Genomic DNA, 15,283 nt, shown 5'->3' with positions numbered 1-15,283 from the left:
ATCTTATATTCTCCTGGTAGAATATGGTCATTTTTACCTCCAAAACTAGTCAAATTAACAATTTTGTGTGTCATTTTGGTTGCATATTTTGACCACTTGAAGGGGCATAAGTTGAACTTCTCAAATACTCGTATATATATATTTCTTTAATTAAAAGCAAATAAAGTGTACGAGGGGTCGAGTACTACTAATTAAGCATCGCTGATTACGATTATGACATTCGTATAGAACAATATTGCATTTTAAAGCTTAAAAGTTCAACTTTTTGACAAAAGGCTGGATTTTCTCATGAACGTTCAACTTTGGAGCCGTACGAACACCAGAAATGGATTCTCCATATCGAAAAACCCTATCAACGACTATTCGTACATCTCAAAAAGCTCACTAAAAGCTCAAAAATCGAATTCAAAAGTTCAAGTATTAGGAGTATAGAACCTCCTAATATCCTATATCCTACTGGTAGAATATGCTCATTTTTACCTCCAAAACTAGTCAAATTAACAGTTTTGTGAGTCGTTTTGGTTGCATGTTTTGGCCACTTGAAGGGACAAAGTTGAACTTTTTTCAAACATATTCTTTTTTCTTCAATCAAAAGCTAATAAATTGTACGAGGGGTCGAGTACTACTAATTAAGCATCGCTGATTATGATTATGACATTCGTATTGCACTTTAAAGCTTGAAAGCTCAACTTTTTTTATTGAAAGATCGATTTCCTTGTGAACTTTGAACTTTGGAGCGATACGAACACCAGAAATGGATTCTCCATATCAAGAAACCCTATTGACAACTATTCGTACATCTCAAAAAGCTCCCTAAAGCTCAAAAAGTAATTTCGAAAGTTCAAGTATTAGGAGCATAGAACCTCCTAATATCCTATATTCTCCTGGTAGAATATGCTCATTTATACCTCCAAAACTAGTCAAACTACATAACAGTTTTGTGTGTTGTTTTGGTTGCATATGCTGACAATTTGAAGGGGCAAAGTTGAACTTTGCAAATATATGTATTTTTCTTCAATTAAAAGCAAATAAAGTGTACGAGGGGTCAAATACTACTAATTAAGCATCACTGATCACGTCAAGCTCATTTATTTAGATCAATCGAGCTTTTTTTACCTAAAAGTTCAACTTTGTTGAAAAAAAACTTCATTTTCGTGAAAATTTTGAGCTTTTTGGCAGAATCAACACCAGAAACGGATTCTCCGCCAGTAAAAACCCCCTCATTCGTACAGTTCGTACAGTCTAAAAAGCTCTCTAAAGCTTGTAAAATTGACTCAAAAGTTCAAGTATTAGGAGTATCGAACCTCCTAATATCCTATATTCTCCTAATGAATTTGGTCTTATTTTGCATCAAAATGTACTCTAAAATGACTAAAATTAGCAAACTATGCACTTTTTCAAAATTGAGCTTTTTGGACGAATGAAAGCCAAATAGGGTGTACGAATTGTCGATTATCACTAATTAAGCATCGCTGATCACGTCAAGCTCGTTAGTTTCAGTCGATCGAGCTTCTTTATACTTGAAAGTTCAACTTTTTTGAAAAAAAGCTTCATTTCTCCGCGAACTTTGAGCTTTTTGAAAGAACCAACATCGGAAATGAATTCGTCGACCCCAAAAACCTCCCCATTCGTGCAGTTCGTACGGTCTAAAAAGCTCTCTAAAGCTCACAAAATTGATTCGAAAGTTCAAGTATTGGGAGGATCGAACCTCCTAATATCCTATATTCTCCTAATAAAAATGGTCTCATTTAGCATAAAAATCGAAAATGATCGAAATTGGCAAAAGTGCACTTTTTCAAAATTGAGCTTTTTGGACGAATGAAAGCCAAATAGGGTGTACGAATTGTCGATTATCACTAATTCAGCATCGCTGATCACGTCAAACTCGTTTATTTGAAGCGTCGAAGCTTTTTTGTAACTGAAAGTTCAACTTTTTTGAAAAAAAGCTTAATTTCCCGAGGAGCTTTGAGCTTTTTGGCGGGACCAACACTGGAAACGGATTCTCCGCGTGTGAAAACCCCCCATTCGTACTGTTCGTACAGTCTGAAAAGCTCTCTGAAGCTCGCAAAATTGATTCAAAAGTTCAACATTTATGATGCAGCGCTGCAGGCGGTGAAAATGAGAAGTTCTTTTCTAATCCTGATTTTGGGATATAGAAATTGGTATTGACAATGTTTTTTTTACGATTACAAAAGAAGTACCATTTTCCACCGCCTGAAGCGCTGCATCATTTTTTTCATTTGTTGTCTGCAAAATTGAGCTTTTTGGTCGAATGAAAGCCAAATAGAGTGTACGAATAGTCGATTATCACTAATTAAGCATCGCTGATCACGTCAAGCTCGTTAGTTTCAGTCGATCGAGCTTCTTTATACTTGAAAGTTCAACTTTTTTGAAAAAAAGCTTCATTTCTCCGGGAACTTTGAGCTTTTTGGAAGAACCAACACCGGAAATGAATTCGTCGACTCCAAAAACCTCCCCATTCGTGCAGTTCGTACAGTCTAATTAGCTCTCTAAAGCTCCCAAAATTGATTCGAAAGTTGAAGTATTAAGAGACTTAAAAATGATCAAAATTGGCTAAAATGCACTTTTTCAAAATTGAGCTTTTTGGCCGAATAAACATCGAATAGAGTGTACGAATAGTCGATTATCACTAAGTAAGCATCACTGATCACGTCAATCTCCTTTATGTTGATCGATCGAGCTTTTTTCTACCTGAAAGTTGTACTTTTTAGAAAAAAAGCTTCAATTTCGACGAAACTTCAAGCTTTTTGGCATAACTAACACTGGAAACGGATTCTCCGCGTGCGGAACCCCCCCCCCCCATTCGAACTTCAAGTAGGTACAGTCTAAAAAGCTCTCTAAAGCTCACAAAATTGATTCATCAAAATTTCAAAAAGATTTTCAAATATACGACTTTGGCGCTATCTGTACTGTAAAAAGTGAACTATAAGCTTGAAAAGAGGACGAGTTTATTGAAAAACACACGAAGCGCTGCAGACGGCAAAAACGGGAACTTCCTTTTTTTGTGGAAATATGAATTGAAATTACCTTTTTCTATATCCAAAAATCAGGATTACAAAAGAACTTCTCGTTTTCACCGCCTGCAGCGCTGCATCATAAATTTGGAGATTTGTTCTCTCGTTAAGGGAGTTAATTCACCTACCATGCTATAGATGGCGCTGCCATCAAGTTTCCAAAATTGAACTTTCTGCTTGAATGAAAGCCAAATACAGTGTACGAATAGTCGATTATCACTAATCGAGCATCGCTGATCACGTCAAGCTCATTTATTTTAATCGATCGAGCTTTTTTGTACCTGAAAGTTCAACTTTTTTGAAAAAAGCTTCATTCTTGAGGAAGCTTTGAGCTTTTTGGCAGCACCGACACCGGAAATGGATTCTCTATGTCCAAAAAGTCCACCGACTACCGTTCGTACATCTGCAAAAGCTCTCCAAAGCTCTCCAAAGCTCATAAAACATTTTTCCAAATTACTGGTAAATTACGGTAACACCTACTTATTTTTTTGAAGCTTCGAAAAATTAGATAGGTAAAATGGTAATTTTCCAGTAATTACAAAAAAATGAAAACGTTTCAGAAAACCTGTTTCTAACTGTTTTTTTTGAAGTAGTTCCTAAATGTTCGGAAAGATAGCGCCACGTGCATATCTAGCGCTCCAATCTGCATTTTTGAAACTTAAATTTTTGCAATTTCAATTTTAATCATTTCTAAGCGATAATTAAAGCGAAATTGATCGAATAAAAGGTCAATATGGGGGTTTCTTGGTACGAGGAATTCAATGAAATGGTTATTTTTGCAATTTAATCGATATTTATTGCAGTAATCGCCATTTTAAACTCAGATTTCAGATTTTTCGTTTTTTTCTTGAAATAAATTCTTTACGAGATTGGAAATTGATCATTTCACCATATTCGAAGCAAAATGACTCGAACAACAGAAAAATTAGAAGGTTTCTTCCAACTAGACGGTTATTTCCTTCAATACATCGAATATTTTCACGATCTTCTTGGTAAAAATGAAATAAAACCCGACTATTATATGTTAAAATTGTATTGTTTAAATAACATGGAATACATTTTAATGATTTGGTATTCGTAATCAGATAAAAAAAAATAATCTGGCATTATAAACAAATAACAAATAATAGGAAGACAAAAGAGCTTAAACGTTTTAAGTTTACAATTAATGATAATACTGCTACTGGCTTGTTAAAAAAAAGGTCAAAGTGAACCCACCAGAACCCTCCAGGTAAACACGCCACAACTCCGATAAATCATAAGCTGAGTAAAAATTCGCGCAAAACGAGACCTAAAATTATTATTTTTTTTAAAACCAGAGAAATTTTCAAGATGAAAGCAATTTTCAAAAGAATGACGACAAAAAAAAATCAAGATTTAAGCATTTCTCGTTCGAAAACAGAGTATTTCTGGGTAAACAGACTTTTAAAACTTCGTTTCACTGGAAGACTACAAAAAAAGAGGTATCTCGACGTCAATTTGACGAGATCCTCGACTAAAAAAACACATTAACACTCCGAATTTCGAGATCGAGAAATTCAGCATAAATTTTATCAAAAAACAAAGCACAAAAACTCACAATTATTAGAAGAGAGAAAAATACAAAAAAAAAAAAAAAGAAAGAAAGAAAATACAACTCGTATGTATCAAAGTTGAAAAAATATATATAAAATATTTTACATGTTTTTAAAATCACAATTTCATCGAGAAAAAAAAATAAAAATAAAATAAATGAATCCAATAAAATTATTGCATAACGATATCAGTAATTTCTTACAACGTTAATCCGTTCCTTCAACTTTTTTTTTTTTTACTTTAAATCAATTAAAATGACGTAAAAATAAATTAAACTCAAAAAAATATAACATTATCACACGCAGATTATTGGTTTTAATGAAACACTTTGAAAATTGTTTAAACACGATTGCTCTGGTATAGCTGGCGCCTCTTTCTTATTCTCTATCGTGTATGTACACATATTTACTCCTTAACAAATACAAAATACTATTTCAAAAAAGGTATTATGGCAGTTTGTAAGTAATAATGGAACATGTCCGATTTTTTTTTCTCAGAAAAAACAAAACAAAACGAAAACGAAAAAAACTTATAAATTACGATTCGAAATAAAACGGGGAAAAACACACAAAAACTTAAACATAATAATAAATCAAATAACTCGAATGGGGAAATTAAAATGAGAAGTTTTATTTTTATAATGCGGTTCGTTGTAGGGGTTCGACTGAAATATCAGGGTATTAGTATTTAATTCCAAGACCCCAACTGTATGAGGTGAAAGGGCAAGGTAAGAAGGATTCAGGAAATTAATTTTAAATGACGATTTAAATATAAATTGAAAAATTGAAAAAAAAAACAGGTATAATCTCAAAGTTTAGACGTTATGAAATTTTAATTTTGGAGGGAACAGAAGTCTACATATTTTATACGAGAAGTTGCCTCAGCCAATCATATCTCTCAGAATAGAGGAGACGGGCATCGAAGACCTGAATCGAAAAATTGAACAGATATTTCAACTCAGCTTCCTCGAATTAGTAGAAATCGACACGTCACATCACATTTTTAGGAGTTTTTCAAACTTCTTTCAAAATGGCAGAGGGGCAAGGAGGGGGGCCCTAAAAAATTGTGTTTTCAAACAGTAAGCCGATATTCGAACTCACTACCATAAAAACCTAACAAGAGAAAAAACCAACCAGTCGCTCATTTTCTATTTCTTAATGTATTTTGACCACTTTGAAAATTAACCACTGAGAGAGAGGATGAGGGAGGAGGGAGGGGTTGGAATGATCGGATCGAAAAATTGAATAGATATTTGAATTAAGTACCTTTGAAATAGTAGCAATCGATATGTCACTCGACTTGAGAATTTTTTGTGAATTTTGATCAAAATGGGGAGGAGGGAGAAGGGAGAAGGGGAGAGGGTTAGGGTTGAGACCCTACATTGAAAATCTCACAATTTTTTTATAATAGCTTTGAATTTTCATATTTATCACAAAAAGCTCACATTGGACCATAAAATTTCTACAAAAGTTTAGCTTTTAGAGCGAAAGTTCAATGTTGCCAAAATACACTTACAAAGGTTGGAAGTTGAAATTTTAAATTTGAAAGATTGCAAGAAAGACTGAAAAACTTTTGGAGTTCAGTTTTCACCAAAAAAGTCCAACTTTAGGATTTAAAAGTTCAATTGTTAATTTTGAAAAAGCTCAAAGTCCAATTTTTACAGCAAAAGCTCAACTTTTCTTAGTAACAGAAAATTGGAAAAATAAAAAAATTCAGAAATCAAATTCAGAAAAAAGTTCAACTTTGAACTTTTCAAGTATTTATCGTGAATTTCAAAAAGCTCAAAGTCAAAGCTGAACTTTCATAGGAAAGAATTCAATTTTCCAAAGTACAAACACTGAAAGCTACCATATAAATTAAATGTCCAAAATATGTCTTTCAAAGTTAAGCTTTTGCAGTAAAAGTTGGACTTTGAGCTTTTAAATTTAAATCATTCGATATCGAAAAGCTGAAAGTTGAACTTTCGCAGTGAAAGCTCAACTTGAAGTTCAACTTTTATGGCAAAAGCTCAATTTCTCGTAAAAACTCCAAATGCTGAAATCTACGTACTCAAATGCCAAAAATACATTTTCAAAGTTAAACTTTAGCTGTGAAAGTTCAACTTGGAATTTTTAAAATTTTAATCATAAATTTTGATACGGTCAATGTTGAGCTTTTGTGTGGAAAACTTGATTTTTTGCAGTTTGGGTTGTAAGATTGCACTGAATGTTCCTTAAAGCAGAGCTTCAACTGTAAAAGTTCAACTTTGAGCTTTTGAAAATATTGACAATTGATTTTTGAGAAGCTCAAAGCTAAACTTTCACAGTAAAAGCCAAACTTTCTATCGGTACTGAAAAAAATTTGAAAGCAACCACTTGAAACATTTGAAACTAGCAGTCGAGTTTTTCCAAAATTGAGCTTCAACTGCAAAAGTTTGATTTTGAGCTTTTGAATTATTGACAATAAATTTTGAGAAGCTCAAAGCTGAACTTTCACAGTAAAACACCAATTTGGCAATTTTTTATCAATATCAACATCTGTTGAAAGCTACCTCTTCAAATTTGAAAAATACAGCAAAGTTTTCTCAAAGTTGAACTTTGACTGTGAAAGTTTGATTTTGAGCTTTTAAATTCTCAGTCCATAATTTTGAAACGCTCAAAAGTTAAAATTGAACTTTCGTAGGAAATTGCCACTTCAAATTAGAATAATTATGAAACACACTTTTCAAAACTCCGCTCAAACTGTGAAAGCTCAACTTTGAGTCCTTTAAAAAAAGCTCAAACACAATTTTCAAGCTGAAAGCTCAAAGTTTCATAAATGCAAAAATTGAAAGTTGTTGTTTAAAATTGAAAACTTATTTTGAAGACGTGTAATAAGTTGAGTCTGACCAGAAAAAGCTCAACTTTGAACTTTTCAAAATTGAACCGTTGACTTTGAAAGCTCTAAAACACACTGCCAAAAAGAAAGCTCAAATTTTCATAGATACAAATGGTAAAAGTTGTCATTTGATTTCAAATTGAAAAAAAAACATTATCCTGATCTCTTAAAATTAAGCTTCAACTGTGAAAGCTCAACTTTGAGCTTTTCAAACTTTGATTACTCAACTCCGGAAGCTAAAAGTTGAACTTTGATCATTAAAGCTCCATTTTTCACCAAAGTTTAGCTTAATGGTAAAAGTTTGATTTTGAACTTCTAAAATTTCAATCAGAGATGTTGAAAGTGAAAAGCTCAAAGTCGCACTTTTACAGCAAAAGCTCAACTTTCAATCTAATATTTTAAAGATTCCAGCAATGATCCTTTAATGATCTGCTTTAACTGTAAAATTTTCATCACGAGCTTTTCAACTTTCAATTATCAATTTATAAAAAGCTCAAAGTTGAACTTTCATGTTGAAAGTTGAGCTTTTCATGACTACAGCTACAAAAAAAGATAAAATCTACAGTTTACTTGACAAATTTCCAAAATGGATTCCCAAAGAAGGAGAGGGGGCAGAGGGGAGGGGGGTTAACGGCCCTCACTTAGATCAAGATTTAATCGATCATTACTCAATTTTGAGCTGCCTTCAGATCAGTTGCAATCGATTCAATTGACAGTGATTTGAATGTCATAAGCCGCCTAGAACAAATTTATTGGATTATTTTTCCAATACAACCCCTCACACTTTCCCCCTCTGCCCCACTCCTTCCTGAACCACGGTAATAATTAAAAATTGTACTAAAAAATTGAAAAGGACGTGTTGCTTAAAGGGTTCTTAGGAGTACTGAGACAAACTTCCAGTGCCCTCTCAGTCCCCCTCCCTCCGTCCCACTCTACCCCACCCCCCCACCCCCCCCCCCATGTTAAGAAAAAGGTTGAAAAATTACAAAAGTGTAATGTGACATTTCAATTTCTGCCAATTTGAGTTTGGATTTAAATCATCGATACTGCTTTACCCTTCTTTTTCACAAATCGATATTTCGCCCTTCCTCTCCCTTTGCATTTCTGCCCTTCCTTTTCAAACCAAAACTATCCAATTATTCGACATTTCAACCAAAAAAAAATCGTTATCTCTGCATTAAAATAATTCAAGAGCTTGTGAGAAAAATTCAAAATTTTCAAAAAAATAAACCAAATTTTGATAGTCAAAAAATATTTTTTTGGAAAAACTATATTTTTTCACTAAAATGGGTGATAATTTGTTCTCCAAAAAAGAACATGGACTCATCAAATAGGTATAAATTTCATCATTATCAACCAATCTGAAGCCTCCAGAAAAATGTTGATTACCTAGTCAATTCATTTTCAAAATAATTCAACCTGCGATCAACTAAAAATTGATTTATAGCCCTTTTTTTCTAGATTCAAATTGAAAATTCTGTAATTCCAGCAAATTTTAATCAATTTTTTAAACCACTTTACTCATTTTAGTCGACCTGGAGGCTGCAGCCAAATTCTGAATTTTTCTTGAAAGTCTAAAAATTTAACGAAAGGTCCAAAAATTTATAAACTCAGCACATCGAAAATCTCATTTTAGCTAATTTTTTCATTTTATTCGGGGGGGGGGGGGTCCACCTAAAATCAGAAAATACATGGATAAAAACAATGCTCAAAAATTGAAGAGAAAAATACAAAGTAATGATTTCAAAGTTGGTAGTTCAGAACTGGATTTTCATTTTCATCCCTCCTCCCTTTCATTACTGTTTTTTCTGTCAATTATCGACCAAATGTCCCAAAAAATGACGTTCCTATGTGAATAACATTTTTTTTTTCAAAATCAAAACACTGATAAAATTTTAATTTGATAGAAACATTTTCTCATCCTTCCCTTCTCTCAGCCCTCTAAATACTTCACAATTTCAAAACAAAAAATCACACAAAAAAATACTTCTTCAAAAACCGAACAATTTAAGGAATTCCAACGTGGAAATTCCACCTTCATCCATCACTATTCGCTACACAAATCAATACATCTAGGATAATAAAAAATGAAAAAAAAAATATCCTACAAATTAAAATCATAGATACCAAAAACTTCTTACAAAATTATTCATGATTGCCTCTTTTTTTATGTTTAACTCCTTCGAAAGGACCTCTCGAGAAAAAAAAAACAGTATACAAAAAACCGCTTGATACAAAAATAAAATCAACTTGAAAAACGAAACAGGAAAAAAGAATAAGGAAAAAAAAACATAACAATCTAATCATCGATCAAATTCAAAAATTACTGATAATTACTTTCCAATACCTATAAGTAGTAGATAAATTTGAACACGTTCAAATTTCATTTGAAACAAACAAAAAAAAAATTAATTAATTTACAACATATTCGATATCTTTAAAAAAACAAACAAACAAACAAACAAACAAGCATTTGATGCAAAATAGAATACAGAAAAATATCGCTCGGTTTGCAAAAACCCGTTCTCCGTATTCTTAATTTTTAAAAAAATGGTAGGTAGGTAAATAACAATACTGAAATGAAAAACCTCTATTGTCAAAAATTCTCGTACTTAGACCGATTGTAATAATCAATATTTACACCTTATAGGTTCGATTAAATTTAAAATAAGATGAGATTTCTTACTCAAATGAAAAAAAAAACAATAATAATTCAATCACGCGAATTACACGTGATGTAAATTGCTTGCTCGAAAAACAACTCGTTTTCTAAAAAAAAAAAAAGAAAAAAAAACAACTCCCAGTCGAAATCTCCGTATACAGGAAAAAAACATTTTTCTCCGAAGAAAAAAAAACATAACGATGAAAAAAACAACATAAATTAACACTTTAAAAAAAAAGAAGAAAATATGTAAGATGAGGTGGGGGAAAAAAACGAGAAAAACCGTTCGTTAGTAGGCGAAAAAAATCTTACATCGAATATTGCTTAAATTCCAAGCACAAGATTATCAATATCCAAGGAAGAGAGAGAAAAATAGTACAGGTAAAATTACTCGTATTACTGTAAGACGTAGGTATATGTAAAAACACAACGAGAAATGAAAAATTGAAAATATTATTAGGTATAGATTCGTAATAGCAAAAATTGAAAATTCGCGAAGTAGATGTTTATGTTCGTGGTAAAAAAAACGAAAAAAAAAATCGAGATCGGATCGAAGTACGTAAAATACGTCTACGTTTTTTCTAATGTATATTTTAACGAGTAATTTCGACTTCCTACGTACCAAAAAAATGGTCCCAATTTTGTACCTAATCTTTCGAGATCCGATCACGATACCGTAGCGAACATCGAGGAATGTATTTTTTTAGATGCGAATACGAAATTCAAACGGATCGTTTCGGTTTCGGTTTCGTTTATGAACTGGTTTGGTTTCGGTTTTTTTTTTCAGGGGGGGTGTAAAATCATGATTTTCTTTTTTACAATATTAGATTATTTTATGGTAACCGTGTAGTACGTACAAAATATTTATATACCGATGTAATTAGGTAATTATTTGCTTAATGTTTAATTATCGCATTTGATCACAGGTTTGAGGAGATAGAATATATAATATTTATAATGTACAGAGAGAGATAGTGAATGAAAAATTAACTCGGGACGAAAATATATTAATTCAAATAGGGGGGGGGGGCGAAACAAACGAACGAATCGAGCGAATAAAATGTGAGTGAAAAAAAAGAAGAAGAAGAAGAAGAAAGAGAAAAAAAATATACACGTACGTACACAATTATAAATTACAGTACAAATACACGTTCTTGTGCATCGTACGAGAGATGTTGATGATGTGAGCTGTTTATTGATTGAAAAAAATGGGGTTTTTATTGCAAATAAACAGATTGTTGTTGGTTATGTTTGGTCTGCGCCATCCATAATTTACAAGACTTTTTTCGGAGAAAAAAAAAGGAAAAAAAAAATAAAGAAAGAAGTCCTGAAGTGGTAAAGTAAGTCGCAAAATACCGTTTATGGATGGCTCAAAAGAGTAAAAAAGAGACCCTGGTTCGACGACCGTCTCCTTTGCCTCTTCGAGCCATCCCGAACTGTCACATGGACGCATCCGACCCACTGCCCGAGTTGAGTTTACCGTCGCTGCCGACGCCTCCGGCTCCGCTACCGTCTTCGCCGTCTCGAAATTGTCCGCTACCGGCACGATTCGCTAATACGTTGAAGTCTAAGTTGTACTGTGAACAGAAACAAGGTATTTTTTTTTCAGTATAAACCACAGTGTTGTACTAGTACCTACATAGCTTTAAGGTATATAAAGTTTCAAAATTTTCGTCTTGTAGAAGATATTCTATTATATATAAGTATATGTACATGAACGGTAAAGTTTTATAATTGCGTCTAAGGAAACAACAAACGAGCCAAGACCACGACAACAGCAACAACAACAACGCCAACTCGGCAGCTCGCAGCCGTTTATGACAACCGTTGTAAAAAAAAAAAGAAACGAAACTTTAGATAGGTAGCAAGTTGTACCTGAAGCTTTCACTCTCTTTTCATTCGCCCACAGCGTCAAAAAATCATATTCTAACTGCCTACCTACGTTTTGAGGTAGATGTAGCTAATATTACATGCAGAAAAAAAAAGTTTGTCGAGCTTTTTACATTCTTGTAACAAATTACCCGTCATTTTTGACCGAAAAAAAAAAAGTTTTACCCCTGATGTAAAAATACTCGAGCGAGCTATTAAAATGGCTGCGAATTTGGCGTAGGTACGGATGAAGAATAAGATTATAAATTGGATGAAAGTTTTTTTAGCGGTTTTTTTGAACTGAATTAACCTCGAACGAACCGAGATTGTTTATTAATGTGGATTACAAAAAAAAAATAAAAGTTGGCGGATTTTTACTTAATTCAGTGGAGATTGTTGTTTTGAGTTGAAAGTCGCGTAGAAAATTTTTTAGTTTCGAAGGTGCTTCTGAAGAGGAGAAATGGGTCCTCAAAAACAGGTCATTTTGGAAAAAATTGTTGTTTTTTTGGCAACAGGTCCAACCCAATTTGTTTTGAGAGAAAATACCAGGTTCTAGAGGATGGTATTCGAGATTTTTCCTGAATATTTTTGATGAGAAATCACGACCTGAGAGGTAGGCGGGTTCTGCGCCAGGAATAAGAAATTTCACTTCGAAGAATCGTGATGCGAAATTTTGACGAGGGAAGTAGGAGGGTTCTGAGCCAGGAATCAAAAATTCCCCACCCCCCCCCCCCCTCACAAGAAGAGTCCTTGCGAAAAATTTTGGCCACAAAGGTAAGCGGGTTCTGCGCCAGGAATAAAAAAAATTGTTGCTCTGAGAGGTATGCGATAAGAAATTTTGAACAGAGAAGTAGACAGATTCTGTAACAGGAATAAAAATCTCACTTCGAATGAGTGTGATGAAAAAATTAGACCAGAAAGGTGAGACGGTTCTGCACAAGGAACGATAAATTTCACCTCAAAGAATTGTGATGGGTGATTTTGACAAGAGTAGTAGGCGGGTTCTGCGCCAGGATCAACAAATTTCTGCTCTGAGAGATTGTGATAGAAAATTTTAAATAGAGCAGTAGAGGGGTTCCATACCAGGAATACAAATCTCACTCCAAATGGTTGTGATGAAAAAATTAGACCACAATGATGAGTGGGTTTTGCACAAGGAACAAAAAATTCCACTTCAAAGAATTGCGATGAAAAATTTTGACAAGAGAAGTAGGTGGGTTCTGCGCCAGGAATCAAAAATTTCCCTCTCAAGAATCCTGATGAGATATTTTGAGGAGAGAAGAAGGAGGGTTCTACATCAGGAATCAAAAATTCGCCCCTCCAAAGCGTCGTTGGGAAAAATTTTGGCCAGAAAGGTAAGTGGGTTCTGCGCTAGGAATGGAAAATTATTGTCCTGCTTAGAAATTTTGGGTAGAGAATTAGGCGGGTTCTATACAAACAGAATAAACATCTCATTCCAAATGAAAAAATTAGACCAGCATGGTGAGTGGGTTCTGCGCGAAAAATGAAAAATTTCACCAGAAAGAATCATGATGAGAAATTTTGACAAAAGAAGTAGGCAGGTTCTGCGCCAGGAATCAAAAATTTCACTCTGAAGAATCCTTATGAGATACTTTAAAAATAGAAGGAGGGGGGTACTGCACCAGAAATCAAAAATTTCACTCTGAAGAATCTTTATGAGATATTTTGAAGACAGAAGGAGGCGGGTTCTGCGCCAGGAATCAAAGATTTTCCCCCTTCAAAGAGTCCTTGCAAAAAATTTTGGCCAGAAAGGTAAACGGGTTCTGCGCCAGGAATAAAAAATTGGGTATGCGATAAGAAATTTTGAACAGAGAAGTAAGCAGGTTCTATATCAGAGATAAAAATCTCGCTCAGAATGAGTGTGATAAAAAAATTAGACCAGAACGCTGAGAGGGTTCTGCACAAGGAACGATAAATTTCACCTCAAATAATCGTGATGAGAAATTTTGACAAGAGAAGTGGGCGGGTTCTGCGCCAGGAATCAAAAACTGTTGCTCTGAGAGGTTGTGATGAAAAATTTTGAACAGAGCAGTATAGGCGGGTTCTACATCAGGAATACAAATCTCACTCCAAATAGTTGTGATGAAAAAATTAGACCACAAAGATGAGTAAGTTCTGCTCAAGAAACAAAAAATTTCACTTCAGAGAATTGCGATGAGAAATTTTGACAAGAGAAGTAGGCGGGTTCTGCGCCAGGAATAAAAAATTTCCCTCTAAAGAATCCTGATGAGATGTTTTGAGGAGAGAAGAAGGCGGGTTCTGTATCAGGAATCAAAAATTCACCTCTCCAAAGAGTTGTTGGGAAAAATGTTGGCCAGAAACGTAAGTGGGTTCTGCGCCAGGAAAGGAAAATTATTGTCCTGCTTAGAAATTTTGGCTAGAGAATTAGGCGGGTTCTATACAAACAGAATAAACATCTCACTCCAAATGGTTGTAATGAAAAAATTAGACCAGAATGGTGAGCGGGTTCTGCGCGAAAAATGAAAAATTTCATTCCAAAGAATCCTGATGAGAAATTTTGACAAAAGAAGTAGGCGGGTTTTGTGCCAGGAATCAAAAAATTTCACTTTGAAGAATCCTTATGAGATATTTTAAAGATAGAAGGAGGCGGGTTCTGCACCAGGAATCAAAAAATTCCCCCTTCAAAGAGTCCTTGCGAAAAATTTTGGCCGGAAAGGTAAGCGGGTTCTGTGCCAGGAATCAAAAATTTCACTCTGAAGAATCCGTATGAGATATTTTGAAGATAAAAGGAGGCGGTTCTGCGCCAGGAATCAAAACATTCCCCCCTTCAAAGAGTCATTGCAAAAAATTTTGGCCAGAAAGGTAAGCGGGTTCTGCGCCAGGAATGAAAAATTATAGCTCTGAGAGGTCGTGATCAGAAATTTTGAATAGAGATGTAGGCAGGTTCTACACCAGGAATAAAAATCACCTTCTGAGTGGTTGTGATGAAAAAATTAGACCAAAAAGGTGAGTGGGTTCTGTGCAAGGAATGAAAAATTTCACTTCAAAGAATTATGATGAGATATTTTAACCAGAGAAGTAGGCAGGTTCTGCGCCAGGAATAAAAAATTAACTCTGAAGAATCACTGATGAGATATTTTGAAGAGAGAAGGAGGGGGGTTTTGCGCCAGGAATAAAAAATTGTTGCTCTGAGAGGTAGTAATAAGAAATGTTGGCTAGAGAAGTAGGTGGGTCCTGCACCAGGAATAAAATATATCTCGCACCAAGGGGTTGTGGTGAAAAAATAAGACCAGAAAGACCAACT

The 15,283-nt window shown here is 34.1% G+C and overlaps 1 protein-coding gene across 4 annotated transcripts in view; it reads right to left on the bottom strand.

Moving 5' to 3' along the window:
* Positions 1-9,938: 9,938 nt before the first annotated feature.
* Positions 9,939-15,283, bottom strand: part of alpha-Catr (alpha-catenin related) — a 95,213-nt gene continuing 89,868 nt past the window's right edge. For 3 of the 4 annotated variants that reach the window (XM_065360398.1, XM_065360396.1, XM_065360397.1), the window contains one exon: positions 9,939-11,705. In XM_065360398.1, the coding sequence (XP_065216470.1) occupies positions 11,568-11,705 (138 nt within the window). In that variant the 3' untranslated portion in view covers positions 9,939-11,567. The remainder of the gene's footprint in view (positions 11,706-15,283) is intronic. The other variant, XR_010558181.1, reaches the window with a different exon arrangement.

Source organism: Planococcus citri, chromosome 4 (assembly GCF_950023065.1).
Source record: "Planococcus citri chromosome 4, ihPlaCitr1.1, whole genome shotgun sequence".
NCBI lineage: Eukaryota > Metazoa > Arthropoda > Insecta > Hemiptera > Pseudococcidae > Planococcus > Planococcus citri.
Note: the sequence above shows the minus strand (reverse complement) of the source record. Positions and strands in the feature narration are given on the sequence as shown.